This window comes from Vombatus ursinus, unplaced genomic scaffold, assembly GCF_900497805.2.
Source record: "Vombatus ursinus unplaced genomic scaffold, bare-nosed wombat genome assembly UNPS02005286.1, whole genome shotgun sequence".
NCBI lineage: Eukaryota > Metazoa > Chordata > Mammalia > Diprotodontia > Vombatidae > Vombatus > Vombatus ursinus.
The window spans coordinates 13,311,686-13,337,139 of record NW_020945064.1 but is presented as its reverse complement, the minus strand read 5'-3'; the positions used below and the strand labels follow the sequence as shown (position 1 = coordinate 13,337,139).

The following is a 25,454-nucleotide window of genomic DNA, read 5'->3' as shown; positions in this document are numbered from 1 at the left end:
ATACATGTAATGACTTGACGGCAATTTTCAAAATATTCTCCTAATTTCTCTTAAAGTAAGGCCTGTTATGGCTATCCCATTATGTTAAATTCTCCCCTAGTGACATGAAAAGCATGAACATATTTCATTAAAATTTCCCCATATTTCATTAAAATTTTATACGGTCCAATTTTTATAACAGAATTTTAAGTTGTTTTAGGTAAAGGTCATAACATCAAAAATCTGTGTAAGATTTTCAGGTCCACTTATCTAAAATAATATATTGAATTCTAATTACTTAGAAAGTTTGTTGCACTTTGTTGTAATGAGATTTGACCTGTATTAAATTATTAAGATGGATATGCCACTTGCATTGTAATTTTATGTTTATTGTTGTATATATTTAGTTTGAAGTAAAGAGTGAACTATCTTTGTGGGCTATCCTTTTTGTAAGTTTTCTACAGTCCATTACTCCTCCCCACTGTCTAGTAAGCACCATTCTGACATTATGTGGTATGTGCTTAGGAAGGAATACAGTCTAATTTTAAAATCACCAGAGGCCAGATAAAGGCGAAATAAAAAGGTATACTATTTGGAAAAGAAATAAGAACCACACAAAGTGTCCTGAAGCCAGCTACAATCAACTTTTGATAGTTTTTTTTCTTGCCAAGTATTGCTTTCATCTTTTTGTTGACGTCATTCATTCTTCTTAGGTCCTTCCTTAACACTACCAACTATGTCTGTTTACTGTTACTTTCTTTATGCAGTCTGCATTGAAGCAGCATCTGGAAGAGAAGGTTTTTAGAAAGCACAACACCAGGTTTCCCCCTTATATGCAGGGAAGGTGTGAGCCAGTAAGAAGAGAAATGGGGAAAGGTAGGAAAGGATAGAGCTTCAGAGGGTAATCACTTGTATTTTTGTCAGCAGGGAATAGGAAGCAGCTGAACATGTGTTCAGTGTAGAGAAGCCAGATGAACTTAATACAGTCCCAAGTCAATTATTTTGTATCACTTATGTTGATATATAAGTAAACCATATAATTAAAATGTATTATTTAGATTACTGATTCTTCCATTGGCATAATGAAGATTTTGCTATACCTTTGATATATTTACTAGAGTTTGATTTTTTATTAAGTTTTTTTTTTTCAAAATTGGCTTTTTCTTTAAAGCTTTGCTTTATTTATAACCATAGAGGTGAACTTTTTCGGTGGGGGGAGGGTGGCGTGACACATCATCCCATAGCAAGTCTGTAAAGTGTCTTAACCTTGTTAAGGGTATTCTTTTGTAATTTACATTTCTTTAGACGAAAATTTGCTCAGGATTATTTTAAAAGAATTGTTGTCAACTGTGTAGCCAACAGGAAACCTATAATTTGGTAAATGTTTAAATGAAATAGAACAAAATTGGGAGGAAAAGTGTCTGGCTAACTCTGTGGTTCTGGCCCTGCCTCTGCCCCTTATTTAACTATCCACATGACTTCTGGACAAGGCACTTCTCTGGGCTGTGATCTTTTCATCTTAAAAATGAGTTGAACTGGATGGTCTCGCAAGGTCCCTCTTGATGTTAAAAAAAAAAATGATGATTCTACTTGTTCAGTAAAGAAATATAACTGATCATTTAGTTTTTGTTATTCTGTATGTCATTTATAATGTGAGGTAGAGTGCTGACAGTACATCATTAACTAAAGCCCATTTGTATATCTTTGAGACCAGAATTCCCTAATAAAGCTCATGCAGTCTTAGAATGTCAGAGTGAGGGGGGACCTTAGAGACTGTTCAGTCTGACTATCTTGGGCTAGAGGCTATCCACCTACAAGTAAGTTAGTGAAGTCTCAGAGAAGGAAATTAATAAAGGGTACCTTTTCACTAAATGATGCCTTTGATGTCCTATCTTTATTTGTATCATTAGAGATGAAAATGCCATGCTCTATTTCCACTTTAGCTAAAGCTTGCCCTTGGACAGTCCATAGTCTGTCCATGAGGACAGACTAAAAGCCTTTGCACCTTGGTAAAACCTACTCGCGTGTGTTACACATTGGTATAAGTTTCAAAAACCTATATAGCCTCAAAAGTAAACAGATTTTTTTATCTTCTTGGCTTAAAAATGAAGAAGTAAAGCAGTTCAAATTCATTTTAAATCTTCAACTTGAATAGGTTGTTTACAGTGAAGTAATTTGGTAATTTGGCATTACATTGCCAAAGTGCTTCAGTGGTTTTTAGAAAAAATCACTTGTAGATTTGAGGTCATAGTAGTTCAAGACATTACCAAAGCCATACTGTGTTCTTTTGCTGAAAACTGCCCAAAAAGATAATTATGCAATGTGTCTCTATTCTGTGGGAACTAAAATTCAGCTCTCCCACTCGTAAGACATAAGCTATTTCTGTAGCCAATAGGTAGTAGTAAATGTTGGTCACTTTGCTGTCCTTCACCAGATCAGGTGACCAAGATAGCATGTTCTACCAAATGTGTGTTAATGAGGAAAAGAAAGAGACTTGGAGCATTATCTGGACAGTTAGGAAGATCACAGAAAAGCAGGTCAAGAACATCTGAATGTCGGTTACCTGTCAATTAATGAGTCTTATGAATCGATGAAAGTTCTTCATCTGAAGTTTGCATGGATTTTTAAATGGTAATATGACCTTTAAATCCTAATTTTGATGGGGAAGCCAATTTTAGATGCATAAAATATGCATAATAACAAAATGTTACTATTTGTATAAGAAAATGTACAGTGCTTGAGAAGTGATACAGAGTTCATTGTAACTAGTTAAATGATATATAGAAATCTAATATATACCAGTTGTGTATGGTATACATTAAAAAAATAGGTCATTAAGTGACTGCATTTTTTTTATGCTTCAGCAGATTTCAGAGTTTGAACTCTTTCATTCACTGAGTATAGTTTGAGGCAGCACTTGTGTTCCTGATTATTTTTAAGTTCTCATTTTCTTTGCTTATATAGTATAAAGTAATTCTATTAATTATAGTTTATTCTGAAATCCTCTGCAGCTAGGTAGTATTGCACACAAAAAGGCTGGACAGATGTGGGGCATCATCTACATAGAGTTGTTGATTAAAATTGTAGTGTGGGTTACCAGTAAGTATTAGAAATGCGTACTAATGGAAGAATGCTACTTCTCAAATGAAACAAAATAAAAAGTCAATACAGTCAACTCCTGATTGCTTGCATTGGTCAAAGTCAGGTACAAATCATGTGGCATAGCTTAGGGTTTATAGTTGACTTAGGGATATGAGGGGATACTTTGTTACCTTAAATATATTCCCCAAGTAGCTTGACTCTGAGTTGCCAAAAGATGCATACAAAGTATGTAATTCCACACAGAAGTTAATGTATTGTAGTCTCTTTATTTGAGCAGAGTTGGGTGAAAGGGGGTAGTGATGGCTGGAGGAATGCATTACTTTTTAGACACAAATGATTGCATCATCTTTGAATAAGAACACACATCAGAGCCTGCTGAAACAACCTTGACTTGATGTTGAGGTACTTGGGTTCTGTAACCTTGTATAGGTCAGTTCATCTCTCTGAGCTACCATTTCCTCATTTTACAGATGAGGACAATAATACTTGAATTACCTGCCTCACAAGGCTGTTAAGAAAGCATTTTATAAACTGTCAAGTGCTATACAAATGTAAACTATATCAGATTATCATGCCAGAAGTCTCATAGTCATACAGTAAGCCATATCACAGTTTATTCTTCCCCTATCAATAAGATTACCAACCAAGCAGCCACTTGTCAGGGGACAATTGAGGAAAATTTCTCTTTTGAGAGCTGCTCATTTTAAATTTGAAGGTTTATAAGCCTTTTCTAACTTCAGACCTAGGGTTCTTTTTCTAATTTCTTCTCCCTCCTATTTCCTTGCCTTTTCATAATCACTGATGTTTCCCATGTCTTCTGTCCCACATCCCTTTCCCTGACTTTCTTCTAGCACCTAGAACCACGTCTTAGACGTGGTTAGGTGTTTAATAAATGTTTGTTGTATGGAATTGTTCTTACCCTTACTTTTTTTTCCCCACTCTTTTGCCCTATTCTTGCTCCATTAAGTCTCCTATTCTTACCTGTTTTTTTCTTTGACTCTGATGCCAGTGCTCCTCAGTCCCTCTCCTGTGTCCTCTGCCTTTTCTCATGTTTTTCCCACCTGATTGCTATGGACTAATTCTCTTCTGACTTCCTAGCCTGTGTCACTCAGCCTTCTGTTTCTAGCTGTATGTTCAGACTCATGATATCTTTCCCTGAACTACAAGCTCAACACAGTAAAACAGTAAGCTTCATTTAAGCAGAGTAAACAATAATACTGCAAACTTTAAGCAAAATTTACCTTAGTTTGCCTCTAATCAGTAATGGAGTATTTTGAATGGTAACATGAGAATGTTTAATCTTTTTGTGCAGTAGTAGTTTTTGACCACAAGGTGGAAGAAGACATTCATTAGTGAACACTGTAAAATATTAATCCATAGCTTGTTTATTTCATGGCCTTTGTAATTATTTTGCCAAGCAAATGTCTAATAAGTGGACATCATAAGTGTAATTAGACCATAATATCTTCTGAATGGTCTTACCTTTTAAAATACTATTTAAATAGGTTAGTAACTTTTGGCCTACTCTTAAATCTTTACTTTTTGTTGAAAGGGAAATTATATAGATCCATAAGAAAGCTATAGAAATTAAAAGCTTAATTTTAAAGAATTGAAGTTGATATTTCTCCTGTGATATTTCATTAAGTAGACATTTTATTCTTTAAACTTTTGAAAATTGATGAAAAGAGCGCTGGTCAGAGAGTTATTCTAGGCTTCTGTGAAGTTGAACAAATTATTTGTTTAAAGTTTCAAGCTTACCTTTCTAAAGTGGAATATTATTTGTTATTATTTGCTCTGCCATTGCCACAGGGTTGTTATGAGAACCAAATAAAAATTATGGTATAAATGAACTTTGATACTATGATTTTATCAATGAAGACATCCCTTCCACCAATCCCATCCTGCTCTCTATGATTCTCGTCCATATTCATCAGATATAGTGGAGGCTTTCCTCTATGTCCTTTGACGTTACCAGGAGAACATATGGACTGAACTAGGTGATTTATGCTCTTCCTACATGATTAGTCCATTCTTTTTTCATATCTTACATTTCTTTGATTACATTATAAATGAAAACCTTTTGTAAACTGTATTCCCTTATGTTTCCATTTACTTTAAAGAAATTTGCTTCTATAGTTGCCCTTCCTCCCGTGCAAATGAGCATTTATTATTTGATTACTTGCTTTGAGGAAGGAAGGAAAAATTTAAGGGTTCATACAATTTGAAGTAGAAATATTCCATTGAAAGATAAATGGTGTATAAGGAGTTTTGTTTCCGATATATGAGTAGTTGTATTTTTACTTTGAGACAAAGTTCAATAAGAAATGTAAAGAAACAAATGCTCTAAATAAGACATCAGTAGTTGAGAATCTCTAAGCTTCTGTAAGGGTAGGTATGTCCTATATGTTATTTCAGAGTACATAGTACAGTGATTAAGTTGAATTTGTGCTTTAAAGTTGAGTAGGGACAATCTCTTCTCTGTTTTAATTAATTTACATTTCTATTAACTTCTAAGGTATACACAATCCTCCCCAATATTCCTGGGAAATAGGCAGCATTATCCTGATTTTAAAAGTCGAAGAAACTTGGGGAGGGGAAGTGATTTGCCCAGGGTCACACAACCAATGAATTGCAGAACTTGGAATCATTTCAGATCCTTAATCTCCAAAACCAGAGAACTTTCTTCTATGTCATGCTGCCTTATATAAATAGTAACTGATAGATATTCCTTATTTGAGTCCTGTGATTTAAGAAATTAGGTGATTGTAACAGTCACATTCCTGTGGCTCTTGACATTTTACAAAACACCTCTTTACATTGATTCATATGGTATTTACATGAAGCAAATTTTCTCTTTTTGAAGATTCTTCTAAATGAAAAAAAAACTAGAGTTGTTAGTCATTTGCTATATAACTGTAATAAATGAACCAGTGTTTTAAAAATCTGTCTTGGAGTAGTCCAATTAAATCCTTACTCTGTCACTTACTACCTGTGTGACCTTGGATATGTCTCTTAATCTCTAGATTTTGTCTAGATAACTTCTAAAGTTCTTTCTGGTTATCATAAATCTATGATTTTATGATCTTTTTATGTCAGATTGTACGTTAACACCATCTTCTTGAAATGGATGAAATGTTTGCAGTTAGTAAAGCAACCACAAGGGGATGCCAGAGACTTGATTTTAATGTTGTAGAACCATTGAATTTACATCTTGTCATTCCCCTTAGGACCTAAAAGTAATGCTTCCCAAATAGACATTTTATTGCATTTAGATATTTTGTGAAGAATTGAGGCGTTTGCAGATAATTTTTTTTTAGCTTTTTTTTTTATTAATTTATTTATTTTGATTTATCAACAATCGCTTCCATAAGCTTTGGAGTTTTAAATTTTTCTCCTCCTTCCTTTACCCCTTTGTCCCCAAAGATGACGTGCAATCTGATATAGACTATACATATACATTCCTATTAAACATATTTTCACATTAGTGATGTTGTAAGGAAGAGTTAGAACCAATAGGGGGAACTACCAGAAAGAGGAAACAAAACTCAACAGAAGAAGAAAAATAATGAATAGTATTCTTCGATGCAGATGATTTTTAAAAAAATCTTATTTTAACTAGAAATTGCCTTTTTGCCTTTGGAATTTTCCATATATACATTAAAATTTTTATATTTCTGGAGACTGGGATCCTATTTGAAATAACTAATCCTGGATATTATTATCTCCATTTAGGACACAATTGGTAAGATTTCAATCTTATCATACATCATCTCAAGAACTTTACTTTTGTGAAGAAAGTGTAACATGATCTAACTATGTGTAGAAAAGTTGCATGTTTGTTTATACAATAATTTTTTAGTGCTTCCTATTCTTTGAAAGTTGGGTTCAGACGGTTTTTTTTTTTTTTTTTGCTGAGGCAGTCGGGGTTAAGTGACTTGCCCAGGGTCACACAGCTAGTTAAGTGTCAAGTATCTGAGGTCAGATTTGAACTCAGGTCCTCCTGACTCCAAGACTGGAGCTCTATGCGCCGCACCACCTAGCTGCCCTGGGTTCAGACTTTAAGAAACATCAGAAAGGGCTTGATTGGTAGAGCCAAGGCCATTGAGGGGATAGAGGAGTTAGCTTTGGCAGGGAGGGCACCTCTTGTCTGAAACTAGAGGGAATGAGAGTTGTTTCTTGACTCTTGAAGTTTCGTGTATTGGAGGGAAGTTGAGAGTATCATGTCTCCTCAGCCTTCTCAAGTAAGGGGAGTATAGAAGATAATGTCTAGATTGACTTCTATGGAGAATTTTGTTACTAAGACAATATAAAAGGATATATCAAAGAATGACCACGTGATCATTTATTTAAAAAAGTGAAATTTCATTAATAGGCAGTAAGAGAGAAGAGTCTAAATTGTTAAGTTTGAATCAATAGAATTTAAGAACATAGGCTTTGTTACTTTCATGTGTAGTATATCTTCTAGTCTAATGCTGGTCTAGTCAAAGCAAAATTTATTCTAGTCTAATGCTCCAATGAGAATTAAAAGGGATTGAGTTAGGACAAAGATGGAAATTTTTTTTTAGACTGCAATTGGACTAAGCCTGTTGTAGAGAGAGAAGTAGGTTGTGAAGTTATCATTTATTGAGTGTGTTTCATTGATAAATACCTCTTCTGAGAATGGGATATCCAGTTGTTAGATTATAGTAGAATATTTTGACCTATGCTTCTAAAAGTCACATTTAGTTAATAGAAGTTTCAGATAAATTCAGTATCCATTTGCAAAATACCTTCTATGTCCAGAGTGTTGTGTTAGACTCTGGGAAAGATAGAAGTTAAAGCCTGTCTGCCTTCATGGAACTCCATCTAATGGGAGTGGGGTTAAGGTAAATCTATGGCCCATGTATGGTTATAGAAAACCTATACCATAATTGCATAATGTAGTTTTAATGCTTTCAGAGATCTGTATTTTATATGTAACTCCACATAAAATTAGCATTGTTATAAAGCAGAATAGACTGAAATACAGGAATTACCACTGAACCTAACAGTTGGAAGGGACTTCAGAAGGCCATGTAGTTTAACCCATACTTGAACCAAGGATTCTCTTTACTGTTTTTTTGACAAGTGCTTATCTAGTCTTTGAAGATATATAATGAGAGGGAAACCATTGCTTTCTGAGGCCATCCGTTCATTTTTTGGTAGTTCTCATTACTAGAAGTTGTTCCTTATCTCTGCAACTTCTACCAGTTGTTTCTAGTTCTACTCTGTGAGGCCAGAGGCAACATGTCTACACAAGTCTTGTACGAGATGGCCCTTCAAGTACTTACAGATAGAAGTCATATCCCTCTTCACTGTTCCTTTCTACAAGCTAAAAATCCCTAGTTCCTAAAACTAACCCTCATGTGGGATTATCTTAAAGCCTTTCACCATCCTGGGCACCCATCTCTGGACATATTCTGAGTTTATCGCTTTCCTTCCTCAGATGTGGTACCAAGAACTGAACATAATATTACAGATGTGGTCTGTCTAGGCCTGAGTATAGCAAGAAATATCATGTCCCTAATCCTGGACATTAAGCTCCTCTTCATGCACCCTAGGATTGCATGAGCTTTATTGTTTGCCATGTCACACTGTTGAGTCATTGAATTTTCAGTCCCCTGAAACTTTCAGATCTTTTCCAGGCAAATATTATTTAACCCTGGCTACCCTGTCTTATATGTTTGAAGTTGATTTTTATAGATATGTAAACCGTAAGACTTTGCATTTCTGCCTATTAAATTTCTTCTTAATTAGTTTGACTCAATGTTTACTGAGATAGACAAATTTCTGTCCAAGGTCTAAAGAAGGAAAGAAAATTTCCAGGGAATGAGGAGGACTCAGGGAGTACAATAGAACTGACCCTACAAGTTCCCAGTTGTAAAGTAACAAGTGAAAAATGCTTCATCCTCATTTAAGTGGAAGTGGCAGGTGTCACGAACACATCACCTACTCATTTACTCCATTTCCTGGATACCATCTTGTGTGGTATTACTTTGTTAGTTTCACAGACTTAGTAACCACAGGAAAATTTATATAAGCATATTTATTATAGGGAAAGCATTCCTTTACAGTCCCCAGCAGAATATGAAAGCCCATGTTAAATATGGCATAATGGAAGGGTTATTGGGCTAAAATCAGAAAAGCTAAACATGTGTTTTAACCTCTTCCACTTATTAGCTACCATGTAGATCAAGTCAACTTCCCAAGGATACTGATATTTGCTCTGCCTGCTTTGTAGCATTGAGAATCAAGTGACAAAGTACATGTGAAAGTGCTTTGGAAAAATGTAAAGCATTATGTTAGTAATGGAAATTCTAAAATTTGCCATAACTGAAATTTTACATTTGTATATTTGTTTATACTTAGTCTTAGAGTGGGAGGAGTCAAGGGAAGATGTATAATTAACCCATATTCCCAGCATTAAAAAGCTACAGACTTTCAAGGGAATTGCTTAATAAAACTTTTAAGTTATATTTGTTTCTCTACATTTCAAAGTAGTTTATATTGATCTTCTGTTTGCATTCTGAGTTCAAATTCAAAACACCACTACTCAATCTACCCTGTTGAGAGTTAGGGTTAGGTTGTAGAGACTGTGGAGGAAGAACCAATAAATTTTTTATACATCTGTATGAGAGAAGGTGTTATATTCCCAACATCTGTAGGGTAGAACTAATCTCTCTAGGTTAGGCACTCTCTATGCATTCTGAATTGAGGAGTGAGGAAAAGTTACTGCTATAAATGATGGTAACTTTGGACTCAAAATTTTGTATGATGGGATCTGAAAGCCAGTTGTTTCTAAATTGTGGGCTGCCTTACATGAGTGGTTTGTCCTTAGAAAAAAAGGTTGATCTTTAATTCCATAATATTCTGTGTATGGCTGTGTCAGGAATATTTCTATTTAAACTTTTTTCTAAATCAGTTTTAAAACAGGGAGGCAGCATGGTTTAATGGAAATACCATTGATCATGGAGTCCTAACTTTGGTTTGAATTATGACCATCTGTGTGACCTTGGGTAAATGATTTTAACCTTTCTGGGCTCCAGTTTTTCAGGGAGTTCTACTGAAGGATCTGTAAGATCCCTGATAGCGTAAAGTCCTGTGATCCTAGATTTTTGAGGGGAAATAATAAGGGCTTGATAGTTTTTGATTGTTTTTTAGCAGTTTTGATGCTTGCTCTTTGAACATCTGAAATCTTGTTAGGCATGTTATTGTGATATAGACCAGAAGTGTGGGGGGAAACTATTTTAAAATGTAATAGAGACACAGTTAACAAAATAAATAAAAACAAAATAGGACATAGATAACATTAATATTTGATTTTCTAAGTCAGTATGCAGTTCACAGGGATCCTTATGTGTGGTTTAGTGGTCCCTGTTGTTTCTATTTGAGTTTGTCACCACAGACATAACTAGGCATTTATGAAAAAGAAAAAAGATACCTTTCATTAGGAAAATAAAATTGAATTAGTGTAGGATAGTTACAAAGATTATAAAGATGGGTAATCTCATTCTGCTTTTAGTTAACTCCAATTTTTTTCTACCAAAAAAATTGGTATTTTAAAAAATTTATAGGGAAAAATAATTGCAACTCAACTAATATTTTTCTTTTTGTTTATGTATTTATTAAAGGTAAGACTTTGGAAAATGGAATGAAAGAATTGACTTACATGGCACTTGTCCTCATTATTAAATATGTGTTATCTTTAAATTTACAGAATTACTAGAAAATGTAACGCTAATACATAAACCAGTATCTCTGCAACCCCGGGGGCTGATCAATAAAGGAAACTGGTGCTACATCAATGCTGTATCCTTTCCCAAAGTTTACTTACCTTTTTTTTAAGTCATCATTCTATTCAGTTTAATCCAGGAGCTCTTAACTTGAGGACTATGAACTTATTTTTAAAAAATTTTTGTTAACTATTTCAATGTAATTTGATTTCCTTTACCTTGTAAATGATAATAAACCAAGACTGATGAGTTGAACCAAAATTTTGAGGTTCCTTCCGCTTGGAGTCCACTCAAAGTCTGATTTACTATTCAGTAGTTATGTGTAATCAGAGTGGATTTATCAGGTTGAAATGGAATTAAAACTTTTTTATCAGCTAGGATTTTGATTAAGAACATTTTGTATGTACAATCTTGTTTTCATAATAAATTCCTACATAGATTTGAATGAGAAAGGGAAAAGATTATGTGATTGGTTAATTCCTTATGTGTGCCCAAAAATGGAACCATTATGATTTTCTTATTTTACAGAAGTTTTAAGTGATTGTGTGTTTGATTTGTCTTAAGGAAAAATCGTTTCTTGTTTTTCCTTTATTCTTCCTTAATGCTGTTATCTAGACTCTGCAGGCATTGGTGGCTTGCCCCCCAATGTATCATCTAATGAAGTTCATTCCATTGTATTCCAAAGTGCAGCGGCCATGCACATCTACACCCATGATAGACAGTTTGTAAGTAGTATCCTGAGGAGTGTTTATTGTTGTGGTCTGTCTTTTATACTAAGAGACCAAGTAATTTAACAGGCTTATGTGCTTTCTGAAAATGAATATGTGTTTCTTTTGAGTATTGTGATGCCTGTTTTATGAGCTTATGGATTAATTTTGGCTAATGTGTCCAGAGTTTAAGTGTTTGAAGCCATTATGGAAAAAAGTGGCATGTTCAGAAATAGCCATAAAGGGGAGATGGTTCTGAAGAATTAGCAATTGAAGGCCATGTTTCTTTTGGTTTTGGTCTTTTAAAGAATATTTTGGTTGTAAATATCATTTAATATGATATTCTGTGATCTAGAGTTAAACTTCATCAAGAAAAACAAACTATTTCCATTGCACTTTTGCATCATTTTCATTTACTTCTAGTGTTCGACTAATGAATGAGTTCACCAATATGCCAATACCTCCAAAAGCCAAACAAGGTAAGTCCCTTAGTTAAGTGGTCCTCTTACCACTATACAAAATAAATAATAGAGATGGATAAGGACTAAATTGGCTTAATTTAAACTTCTTATAAAACAGAATATTCTCATTTTATTTAAAATATTTCATTTTAGATCAAGAGATCTAGGTACATATCAGTCAACAATTATTAAGTATCTGTTACATGCCCAGTTTAGAAATAGGCACACCAAGCTTCTTTTGTTATAACTGTTTCTTTCTGAGAATAGAATAAATGGGGGGTAGGATAGGATGAAGGGAAATATACTTAGTTTTTCACAATAGGACTACTGTGGAAGTGTTTTGCATGACTAAACATCTATAACCTGTACCGAGATGCTTGTCTTTTCAATGAGGGTGGGTGGGGAGGGAGGAAGGGAGAAAATTTGCAACCCAAAGTTTTAAAAACACATGTTATAACTGTTTCTTTCTACTTCTGAATATGCTTTAATTTTTGTATCTTGTGTCTTATTTCTCTTGTAGCTCTTGGTGACAAGATAGTGAGGGATATCCGCCCTGGAGCTGCCTTTGAACCCACTTATATATATAGACTACTGACCGTTATCAAGTCAAGCATCTCTGAAAAGGTTGGAGATTTCTCTAGTGTATTTACTATTAAGTTATGGCGGCTAGGTGCTTCAGTGGATAGAACCTAGACCTGGAGTAATGCAGACTTGAGTTCAAATCCAGCCTTAGACACTTATCAGCTCTATGACCCTAGTCAAGTCACTGAACCTCTGTCTACCTCAGTTTCCTCATCTGTAAAATGGAGATAATAATGGCATCTATGTCCCAGGGGTGTCTGAGAATAAAACGAGCCATTTGTAAAGCTCTTTGCAAACCTTAAAGTGCCCTGTAAATGCCAACCATTATGATTATTAATTGTATTTATTACCAGTCTGATTGTCAGTCTACTGTATAAACAGTACTTTTTGGCACTGTATAAAATACTAGGAATACCAGGAATTTGGATTAGATTCAAGTGTAGCCTAGAGTCACCAGTGTGGTATCAGTGACACTTAAGGAGAATTTATTCACAGGAAAAGAAAAACAGATTTATTCCTCCAGTCTGAGGTTGGATCAGGGTATGCAGTGATATAGAAAGATGGAGGTACAGTTCATAGTAACGTAACAGGACCCTAATAGGCACCTGGCGCAGTGTAGAACTTAGTGCTTTAGGATTGCTCAGAATTTAATTTTAAAAACCTAATTATGTAAGGAACTATGGTGGCATTTGAAATCAGTTTTTGAACACATTATATCTGCATTTATTTTTAGGTTTCTAATAGCTAATATTTACATAGCACTTACAAAGCTGGTTACATAAGTTATCTTGTTAGAGCTATATACTGATGTTGTGAGATAAATATTACAGATATATTGTTATTTTAAAGTTGAGGAAAGTGAGGCTCAGAATGTGTGCTCCCTTACTCATGTAGCCAGTAAGTGTCAGAGGTGAAACCCAGGTCCAGTACTTTTTCCACTAAGCCACATTGCTTCATAGATATTTGACCTCAAATGGAGCTGATTATCACCATTCACCACCTTTTTGTATCCTTTCTATTCCTTCTATATTCTTACAATGGGGCCATAGGAAGAGTGATGGAAATGGAGTCAAACTATATTAAAATCTCAGCTTTTACTATTTATTACCTGTAAGACCTTCGGCAACCCATTTACCTCTCCATTTTTCTGTTACCTCATTTGTTTAAAAGAAAAAAGATAAAGAAGTTGGACTAGAGGTTCCTTCCATCTCTAACTTTATAATCCTGAATCCTTGACACAAGGTCTGCATACTTTCCCCATACTCTGTTGTGATAGAGATATCAGTTCCCAAAGGGGTACTCAAAATCTAAAGATAGGTGACCTTGTTTCTCCAAAAGAGATATCAAAAAGGAGAGATGGGAAGGTGAATAGTTTGCTGTATACCTTGCAAATATTTTGAGAATGATAAGTTTGCTTTTTTCCTTTTTAGGGTCGACAGGAAGATGCTGAAGAATATCTAGGATTTATTCTAAATGGACTACACGAAGAAATGTTGAACCTAAAGAAACTTCTTTTACCAAATAACGAAAGTAGGCTATCTGAATTGCTTTACTTGGCCACAAAACTGTGTTGAGAAAGTTCCTAAGAATTGTTTGAAATAAATGTTTAGTGGCTGTTTTTCCCACCATTCTTTCCCTCCCTAAAAAAACAGTAATTTACTTATTAAATGTCTGGTGATCCTAGCTATGGGCCTACTTCTAGAAAATTGTCTTACAGGGTATTCAAAAGGGATGTTATTTCTGGAGAAGAAATATTATATTCAAGAAACATAAAGATGCTGTCATCATTATTGACAGACTTGAAGTACATGCCACATGTAAGGTATTAACGTTAGGTAATATCATAGGTCAGTAAAATCTGAACACCAATTTTGTATTAATACTTTCCAGAGCTTTTATAAAAATATTTGTATTTTTAAACCAGTTTTAGTTAATGTACAAAATTTTTAAAGTTGAATTTTGATGTTTTTCCACCAAACTAAGTACATATTCCACATGATTATCTTTTGAATTCTAGCACCTCTACCTTAAAAATAATATATGCACCCAAAATAAATTCAAGGAGAAACATCAACTGTATTTTTTTTCATTTTGATTACCTGAGTAGTTTGTGTATTGACTAAAGTTTTAAAAGATTTAAATTAGAAACCTTTAAGTAGCTAAAAATTTTGCTAACATTTTTTATAGATGAAAATATAAGCTATATTTCCCTTTCAGAATTTTCAGTTTCCAATGGACCTGAAACACAGTCTATACCTGAAGATGAACAAGGACAAGGAGAAGGTAGTGAAGATGAATGGGAACAAGTTGGACCCCGGAACAAAACCTCAGTGACTCGGCAGGCTGACTTTATTCAGACCCCAATTACCGGCATCTTTGGGGGACACATAAGGTGCGTCTTTTTCTTTTTTTTTGGATGTCATCTTTTTAAAAGCTTTACCATTTATATAGCTACTTCACTACTTTGCCTTCTTAGTATTATTTGGCTCCAAAGTCCTCTTGTTGCTCTTCAGAATTGCAGATTTGAAAGGGACCTCAATGGCTTGGCCTTCTGCTCAGCGGAGCTCTAATTCTTGGGGAATATTTCCCTGCAGTGTCAGACCTCTGGAGCTTCCACTTATTGTTCCTGTGTCTTCTGTCTGGGCCAAACTGAACAAGTCTAATTCCTGTTCCACAAATGCCCTGTCTCCCCTGAGTCTCTAGCCAGTCCTCATGAGGCAAGGCCTTCCACTGGCCTGGTTGCTCCATCTCCTGAATGTTGCCCATCTCATCAATGTGCTCCTTAAAAAATGTGGTGTGTGGGATAGAGTACCGTATTCTGGGTGTGACCTGATCAGGAAGATTGGGCAGACATTGCCACCTCATCTTAGAAGATCTGCCCCCGCGAGTGTAGCATTGTGGGCTTCTGGGAGGCTTGCAGTTGAGGCCTTGTTCATACACATTTCAGGCAACTATACCAACCCCACACCCCTTTAAGTTTGGGGATTTTATTCTTTTGAACCCAAATTTTACATTTATCCCCATCAACTTTAAATCCTGGCTCTGCTTCAGTGTGTTAACTCTCCCTGCTAGCTTGGTGTCACCTGGAAATTTGCCATTTAGGGGGGCATTCTGGCAAAGTTGGTAGACCTATGGGCATAGCAGTCAAGAAGATCTGAGTCTCTGCCCCTCCTCAGACACTAAATGTGCCACCCTGCACAATGTACTTTTTCAGAACCAGTTTACCCGTCTGTACAATGAGGAAACTTTCCAGGGTGGTTGGGTAGGTCATGATGTCTGTAAAGCAATTTGTAAACATTAAGAGTGCTGACCATTGATAGAAATATTAAATAGCACAGGCCTAAACATGGTTCCTTGGGGCATGCCAATGGGCCCTCTAGGTTGAAATCAAATTCTGTCTCACTAGGCACTCTAGGATTTAGACTGGAAAGGAGTGTAGAGTTTAGCTGAACTCTGATTTTACAGTGTATGACAAGACCCAGAGATGTAGCTGATTCAGAAAGAGTAGTAGATTTATAATGAGAAGACATATGTTCAAATTCTTGCTTTGCTACTTACTAGTTATGTCACCTTGGGCAAGTCACTTTCTTATCAGAACTTCAGTTTCTCTATCTAGATAAGAAGTTTGAACTAGAAGACCTCTAAACCCTTTACTAGGTCAAAATTCTATAATCCAATCTCGGAACCAAGACAAGCATCAGTAATGTCAGTGCATTTTTATAGAATTATTAGAAAATACAAAGTCAAAGCTGTCCTCGTGGCTTTAGCTAAGTAGCTCAGATGTGAGAGACCAGCTATTGCTTAAACTTTTTTGTACACGATGGAACCAAGTTAGCTTATTCTCTCACACTAATCTCAAATGAACAAGGCACTTTTAAATGTCAAACAAATCAAAGAAAATAATTAATTTATCTCATCATCATGTTTGTTTTATAAAGGGAGAGATATCTGTACATAAAACCATGCTCTGTTTAGTCACCCAGCAGACCACAGAAACAGTATTACATGGTGAACTACCAGAATGTTTCTTTCTCTGAGGCAAGATAAGAGATAGGGAGCATCTAAAATCAAGTCAACTGCTGGCACCCATCCTTGCCCCTCCACTGCCACCTCAACCATCAGAAATGGAAAAAATATAATGGAGAAAACAGCTAAGAAAACATGGTAGAATCGGCACTTCTTTACTTGAAGGATAGGAGTGTGTTCATCTACCCTCCTGGAATGTGAAGTCATGTAAAACATATTTCTATATTAGCCATGTTGCAAAAAAATTTGAAAAATAAGGAGAAAAAATTCTGCAATCTGCACTCAAGAGTTCAGTTCTCTCGGTGGAGATGGAAAGCATCTTTTATCATGGTTCCTTTGGAATTGTCATAGATCTTTGTCTTGATCAGATTATCTAAGTCTTTCACAGTTGATCATCCTTACAATATTGCTGTTAGTATATACAATGTTCTGGTTCTGCTCACTTTATTTTGCATTAATTCACATAAATCTTCCCAGGTTTTTCTGAAACCATCCTCCTCATCATTTTTCATAGCACAATAGTATTCATCTTAATCATTTACCACAACTTATTCAACCATTCCCCAATTGATGGACATTCCTCCCAATTGCAATTCTTTGCCACCGCAAAAAGAGCTGCTACAAATATTTTTATATTTATGGGTCCTTTTCCTTTTCCTTTGATCTCTTTGGAATATAGACCTAAAAATGGTAGTGCTGGATCAAAGGGTATGCACAGTTTTATAGCTTTTTGGGCATAATTCCAAATTGTTCTGCAGAATGGTTGGATCAGTTCACAACTCCAACAATAATGTATTAACGTCCCTGTTTTTCCTCATCCCCTCCAACATTTATAATTTTCCTTTTCTATCATGTAAGCCAATCTGATAGGTAGAAGGGGATACCTTTGAGAATTGTTTTAATTTACATTTCTCTAATCAATAATGATTTAGAGCATTTTTTCTTGTAACTATTGATAGCTTTGGTTTCTTTTTCTGAACTGTTCCTGTCCTTTGACCATTTATCAATTAGGGAATGGCTTTTGTTTATAAATTAGGCTCAGTTCCCAATATATTTGAGAAATATCAAAATATCTTTATCAGAGAAACTCGCTGTAAAAATTTCCCCCAGTTTCCTGCTTTCCTTTTGATTTTTGGCTGCGTTGGTTTTGTTTGTGCAAAAACATTTAAATTTAATGTAATCAAAATTATCCATTTTACTTCTCATGATCCTTTATGGCTCTTGTTTGGTCATAAAGCTCTTCCCTAGTTAGTATATTTGATAGGCAGATTTTTCCATCATCCTCTAATTTGTTTATATCATTACTCTTTGTGTCTAAACCATGTATCTATTTTGACTCTGTCTTGGTATACAGTGTGAGATGTTGGTCTATGCCTAGTTTCGGCCAAACTGCTCTCTAGCTTTCCCAGCAATTTTTGTCAGATAGTGAGTTCTCGTCCCAAAAACCTGGATCTTTTTGTTTATCAAACACTAGATTACTGTTGTCATTTAGTACTGTGTACTGTGTGCCTAATCTATTCCACTAATCAACCACTGTATTTCTTCACCGGTACCAGCTTGTTTTAGTGATTACCACTTTATAATACAGTTTGAAATCTAGTACTGTTAGACTACCTTCCTTTACTTTTTTTTCATTGATTCCTTTCATATTCTTGACCTTTTTTTACTTCCAGATGAATTTTTATTTGTTTATTTTTTTTAGCTCTATAAAGTAATTCTTTCATAGTTTAATTGATATAAGCACTGAATGAGTAATTATTATTATTATACAGAAATGTCATTTTTATTATATTGGCTTAGGCTACCCACAAGCAAGTAATATTTCTCCAGTTGTTCAGATCTGTCATTATTTGTGTGAAGAGTGTTTTGTAATTGTGTTCATATAATTCCTGGGTATATCTTGATGGATAGACTCCCAAGTATTTCATACTGTCTGCAGGAAATTTACTTTCTTTCAAAACATTTTGACAAAGTTAAACTTAACTGGAAAGAGTTGCAAACTAGTGATGAAGTATGTTAAAAGTGCTTGGCAGAGTCATATAACATTCAATTTGGAGGAAATGACATGCTGTATTTCAGATTATCTTTGTCATCTGGTCTTTTGAAATAAATAACTTTTATCTTCTGTCCACCCTAATGATTAGCTTCAGGAGGTAGTGGCAGAAGTTATATTTTCTATAATCTTTGTTTTTCTATTCTTTTAGATCTGTAGTTTACCAGCAGAGTTCAAAGGAATCTGCCACTTTGCAGCCATTTTTTACCTTACAATTGGATATCCAGTCTGAGAAGATCCACACAGTCCAGGATGCATTGGAAAGTCTGGTGGCAAGAGAGTCTGTCCAAGGATATACCACAAAAACCAAGCAAGAGGTATTTTCATAGAGACAACAGGCTATGAGGAAGAGAGCCCCAGGCTAGCCACGGGAAGATGGCAGAGCAAGAATTTGAACCAAAGTCCCCGAATCCAACTCCTGATTGATTTTTTGCTTCACACACTAGATTGTTTAAAGCAGTTCCATTGGTGTTGAAATTTAAAAATCAGATCCCCAGGAGAGAGAATGCGAAAGAATTAATTCTTCTATCCAAGATAAATGTCTGAGTTCACTTTTCCCTCCTAAGACTAATGATAATTTGTCAGTTATTTAATCATTATCTTACTAATTTAGCCTAAACTAAGATAATTGAACCCAATAGATTCAGGTTCCCTTGGATTCATTAAAATGCCATTTAATATTTTCCTTAATATGAATTAAACGTGCATTCAGTTTTAGACTCCTAGCATTCAGTGATCCCATGGTATTATGAGACATTGGCTAAATTACCTTCCCTTTCTGTATTTCAGTCAATCAACAAGCATTTATTAAGCTCATACTATGTTCCAGGCAGTGTGGTACCCGTCGAAGTACAGATACAAAAGATGAGTTAATTCCTACTCAAGAAGTTTACATACTATCAGAGATAAAACTACATAAGTATATACAGATTAAAGCTATACAAATAAATATAGGGTGATTACTGAAGGTGTTAGAGTTGGGAGAGATCAGTAAAGGCTTCAGGTAGAAAGAAGGGATTGCTTGAGCTATGTCTTAAAAGAGTAAAGGGATTCTAAGATGATGGGTAAGGAGGGAGGGCATTCCTGGTTTGGGGAATGGTCAGTGCAGGAACACAGAGATGGAGATAGAGTGCTGTCCCTGTGTGAAGGACAGAAAAGGTCAGCATGGCGTCGCCAGAGAACACAAGGAGGGGCTGGCTTATCGTGTAATCAAACTAGAAAGACAGATGGGGGCGAGATTGTAGGAGGCTTTGACAACCAAACAGAAGAATTTATACTTTATCCCAGAGGAAATAGGGAGAATTTTCTCTTTTCTAAAAGGAGAGGATTGAGCTAGGTAATCCTTTAAAACAAATCCTTGATTTTTTTTAAAAAGTTCTGCAAACCTGGTGATTCGTTCTAGTTAACCCACGTGAAGAAATTGATGTTTCCATCATTAAGGTTCTCTAAAGTTGTAACAGTTTTGGGAGAGAAGACTACTTCAAAGTATGAAAAATGGAAAGTGAGGGAAAAAGAAATTTATAATTTAATCTGTACTGCTGAACAAGAATAAGATGCTGCTACTTTTTATAGTGGTTTCAATGTGATGTGGCCTATAGTTAATTGTTTACGCAATAATTGCTTTAAATAGCTTCTTATTTAGTACTTGCAAGATAAAACTACAAACTCCTTAGCCCGACCTTCAAGATTCTTTACACTGATTCCAAGCCATCTTTCCTGCCTTATTTCATACTATTCCCTTCATTAATGCTTATGTTCTAGTCAAAGTGAACTATTAGTTGTTCTATAGTATCATCCTTTGATGTCCTTTCTCTGTATTAATGCTTTCTTGAATCTTGTGTATTCAAAAGACAGCTGCTGATGTGGTGAATAAAGTGCTGGACCTGCAGTGAGGGAGACCTGAGTTCAAATCTGTCCCCAGACACTTAGTAGCTGTGTGACCCTGGACAACTCATTTAACTGCTGTTTGCCTCAGTTTCCCTATCTGTAAAATGGGGATAATAATGGTGCCTCCTTTCCAAGATTGTGGGAATCAAGTGAGATAATATTTGCAAAACACTTTGCAAACCTTAGAAATAAAACAGTGCTAACTATTAGTATCATCATTAATATCCCTGTTATCCTAGAGGCCTTGCCCAGGTGCATTATCTCTACCTATTAAAATCCTCTTTTTTTGAAAGCCTTGCTCAGGTCTAATTTTTTACATGAAACCTTTCTAGATGCTCCCAGCAGAAATGGGGGTGGGGATGATACACACATGCATATATGTCTGTATATCTGTATGAGTATATGTATATAGGCACATATGCATACATATAATATGCTATATATTGTTATATCTACATGTATGCGCTACACACATATACATACCTGAAACTTACACATGTGTTTATGAAACTGTTTTGTCCCTTGTCAGTTTTTCTGTAGCACTTTGGTTCTTTCCCATGCTATTTGTTGCCATGTCATATTCTCCATCAGTAGACTGTAAGGTCCTTTATGGTATCTTTTTGTCTCTAGTGCCTAGAGTAGGGTCAAATAGAAATAGGTTACTGCAGGCCACATATTGACTTAGAAAACCACAGGTTAACATTATCTATGATATATTGTATTTTTATTTATTTTGTTAAACATTTCCCATTTATGTTTTAATCTGGTACAAACTGCACTCAATCTAGCTGAGAACTGAATAGATAGTATACTTTACACTCTAAAACAATTATCTCATAAATGTGAGAATCTGGGACCCAGTGTAAGATTATGTATTAGTATATTGATTATATGATTACATATATGATTATATATGATTATATGATTACATACTATGATTAGTATTGCGTCCGAAAAGACCATTTTCACTTTAGTTACAAATTGTTTACTCTAACTTGAAATTCGTATTGTTGTTGTTGAATGGTTTTTCAGTCATGTCCAACTCTTTGTAACCCTATTTGGAGTTTTCTTGGCAAAGATAGTGGAGTGCTTTGCCATTTCCTTCTCCACCTAATTTTAGAGATGAAGAAACTGAGGCAAACAGGGTTAAGTGATTGTCCAGAGTCACACAGCTAGGAAGTGTTCATGGCCAGATTTGAACTCAAGAAGATGAGTCCTCCTCATTCCAGGCCTGGCATTCTACCCACTGCACCACCTGGCTGCTGTCTGAAATTCATGAGACTTAAGGAAACATGAAAAACTCAATAAGAAAATGAGAAAAAGTTCAGTATAAAATAATTTGAATTATAGGGTACAAACATATTTCAGTAAAAAGAAGTTCTAAGATATGAAATAGACATTTAAACATTTTCAAACCAGCCTTTCAGGTGATGTAACTGATATGGGAGTTATTCATTATTCAGTTCTTATAACTTAATTATTGTAGTCTGTATCTTTTACTAACTGGTAAAATAAATGCATCGATATTTTTCATTGGTCAGTATATCTGTGTTAAGCACCTGCTTTGTGTAAGACATTACGACAATGAGAAAACACAAAAGCTTGATTCCAAGAGCCTCCCACTTTAGTTGTAGGTATTAGATGTACAGATTATTCAATTAGCAATAAAGAAAACTGGTGGTAAATGTTAAATGAGAGGCCTTTTCCTCTTGGCAGCTAATCTTTTTAAAGGGCTTTTTTTTTTTTATTGGTTTGTTTGTTTGGAGTTTGGTGTTGTAGTCATCTGAAAAGCCATTTCTGTTCTCTATTTAGATTGTACCATCTGAAAGTTTGAGTAAAGGTTTGATCAAAATAAAACATCAGAAAGCAGTAAAATCATTTAAAATACAAAAAACTTAATTATTGAATTGGTAGGTGTGCAGAAATGTTACTGGAATATAAAAGGTGTATCTTAAAGAGAAATGTGATAGAAACTCAGCCAAGTATAAAAGTGGCAGTCATTGTTAGACCTAGACCTAGAAGGTTAGTCCAGGTGGGGCCTCAGAGATCATTCAGTCCAACTGTCATTTTACTGAGAAAAAAAACTGAAGCCGGAGAAATGACTGCTTAAGTGACCACATGCATTTGGTGGCAGAGCTGGAACTCACAGTGCACTGTCCCATTTCCTCCCCGTTCCCTTCTGCGGTCACCTTTTGTTCTTATTAACAAGTTTAGTTATTTATGAGAAGGAACATGGCATGGTATGCAGAAGACTGGTCTTGAAGGTCAAACCCTGCCCATGACACGTGACTCCAGTCAAGTCACTGAAATTCCTTAAGTCCCCATCAAAGCTCCAGCCCCACAAGTTTAAGACTAGATGACAGGAGCCTGCTGGCAGTTCCCCAGACCAAAGAAGTCACAGGTCCAATAACAAAAGAGACAGAGAGAAAGAGAGAGAGAAAGAAAGCAGGAAAGAGAAAGATTCACACCTGGTATTTTATTCTGTGGAAACCCTCTCTCCCAATTGTGCTGCTCGTTCAGCTGTAGCAGAAGCCAGGGTCCAAATCATTTGTGGCATGTGAACTTCTGGAAAAGCTTAGCGTGTGCAACTGGTGACAGAGCAAATGGGTGTCATGTGAGAACCTGTGTTGCTCTGTCGAGACTTCTTGTCTACCCCCGGATTGGCAGCAGGGTGACTAATTCTTCAGCCATAATAATGCTGGAAGACTTCCCCCTATGTCTGTAGACTTAAGGGAGAGGCCAGGTCATGGGATTGTTAAAGTAGACAGACTTCTTATTAGCAAAGAGAATCTTCAGTCATTCTCTCTGTGATTCCTTTTGGTTTCAGTTTTCAGTTACTTTCCTTCTCTGAAATTCATTATTGCCCTAGGCTACTCAAACACACAGGGGGATTGTTCCACATCTCATTTTAAAGGGGACAGTTGTAGATGAGGGATCAGTTAGCAAACAGGTTGTCTTTTGCTTTCAGACAGGCATGATGTGTTCATGTGCCCTTTGTGTCTTAGGTTGAGATTAGTCGGAGAGTAACCCTGGAAAAGCTCCCCCCTGTTCTTGTTCTACACCTCAAACGGTTTGTGTATGAGAAGACTGGTGGATGTCAAAAGCTTATTAAGAATATCGAGTATCCTGTGGACTTGGAAATTAGCAGAGGTAATATTTAATATGAGAAACATATTTTCTTAAAATTTTTAAAGATATTTTTAAAATATATGATACTTTAAAGATGTATTGATTTAAGACCTTGGTTTTGCCCCTTTCATGGTAACATTGGGAAAAAGTTGTATTTTTTTTTTTTAAATCCCGTTAGGTTTTACATGAACGTTCTGATTGAATACTGGATATTGTGTAGAGGAATATCAGTGGGTATGTCCTAAGTTTTATCAAAGAGGAAAATTTTTTTAAGTTAGCAAACCACAGTCTGCATTTTTTTTTTTTTTTTTTTGCTTTGAAAAAGTACAAAATTAGATTAGGAAAATGTCTGGTTATCGTTCACCATTATACAATATTAATTTTTACTCTAATCCTGCATTTTTTTCATTTAAAAAACTGAAAACTTTATGAGAAGAGCTTGTTATTCTTATTTTCCTAATTTTATTCTAGTGGCAGATATTGGGAAAGTTGTAAATGTGCTTTAACTTTGTGTATTATCATTCATTGCTTAGTTTTTATTTTTATTTTGATAGAATTTAGTATTTTCAACTTTAGGATAACTTCTGATAGTAGTAACTATTTGATTATTCTACATCTAAGTGCCCTCCAGTGAAGTTCTATTCTGATGCCTTGTGATTAGGGTAATCCTGAGTCCTTGAAAGCTGTGCCAATGGTTGAAGCTTTACTTACCCTACCAAGCTGGAAAGGCTTCCAGTTTGGGTGTGCCATCTGAGAAAACCAGACTATCCAAGTTCAGAGTCTCATCACTGAAGATTTAGTCATACTTGTTCACAAAGCTAGCCTGTTAAGGTGTTTCTGTTTGTGTCAGTAAAGGGGAAAGTATCTACAACAGTAAAAGCACATGTGGTTTGAAATACACTAAATCCAGTTTTAAGTGAAACAGCGTGACTGAGGGATGGGGTGTTCTGACTAAGTGAATGCCAGCTAATTACTCAGTGGAATCTGTCCTTGGGGCTCTTTTGTGGGAGTTATAGCTATAGTGACGAATTGAGACATTTTTAATCCATTAACCAAAATAATCATTAGTTCCCATGCATTTTTAAAATTAATTTATTTATTTTTGGTTTTCAGCATTCACTTCCATAAGCTTTTGAGTTTTCAATTTTCTCCCCCTCCCCAAGATGGCATACAATCTGATATAGGTTCTCCATGTACATTCATATTAAACATATTTTCATATTAGTCATGTTGTAAAGAACTATTAGAACCAATGGGAGGAACCACAAGAAAGAAGAAACAAAACAAAAGAAAACAACAAAAGAAAAAGATCACATAGTCTGCTTCCACGTGCACTCAGACTCCAGAGTTCTTTCTCTGGATGTGGACGGCATTTTCCATCATGAGTCTTTTGGAACTGTCTTGGATCACTATACTGCTGAGAAGAGCCAAGTCCGTGAAAGTTAGTCAGCGCACAGTGTAGGTGTTACTGTGCACAGTGTTCTCCTCACTTCACTCAGCATCAGTTCGTATAAGTCTTTCCAGGTTTTTCTGCAGTCTGCCTGCTCATCATTTCAGATACCACAACTTGTTCAGCCATTCCCCAGTTGATGGGCATTCCCTCAGTATCCAATTCTTGGCCACCACAAAAAGAGCTGCTGTAAATATTTTTGTACATGTGGGTCCTTTTCCCATTTTATGATCTCTTTGGGATACAGACCTAGAAGGGGTATTGCTGGGTCAAAGGTTATGCACAGTTTTGTAGTCCTTTGGGCATAGTTCCAAATTGCTCTCTGGA

At 35.5% G+C, this 25,454-nt stretch overlaps 1 protein-coding gene across 4 annotated transcripts in view; it reads left to right on the top strand.

The window, feature by feature from the left end:
- Nucleotides 1–25,454, top strand: part of USP10 (ubiquitin specific peptidase 10) — a 69,622-nt gene that overhangs the window by 39,546 nt on the left and 4,622 nt on the right. For all 4 annotated transcript variants that reach the window (XM_027846440.1, XM_027846426.1, XM_027846431.1 and 1 more), the window contains 8 exons: nucleotides 10,817–10,908; nucleotides 11,448–11,557; nucleotides 11,963–12,018; nucleotides 12,521–12,624; nucleotides 14,013–14,112; nucleotides 14,800–14,974; nucleotides 18,813–18,978; nucleotides 23,554–23,698. In XM_027846440.1, the coding sequence (XP_027702241.1) occupies nucleotides 10,817–10,908; nucleotides 11,448–11,557; nucleotides 11,963–12,018; nucleotides 12,521–12,624; nucleotides 14,013–14,112; nucleotides 14,800–14,974; nucleotides 18,813–18,978; nucleotides 23,554–23,698 (948 nt within the window). The remainder of the gene's footprint in view (nucleotides 1–10,816; nucleotides 10,909–11,447; nucleotides 11,558–11,962; nucleotides 12,019–12,520; nucleotides 12,625–14,012; nucleotides 14,113–14,799; nucleotides 14,975–18,812; nucleotides 18,979–23,553; nucleotides 23,699–25,454) is intronic.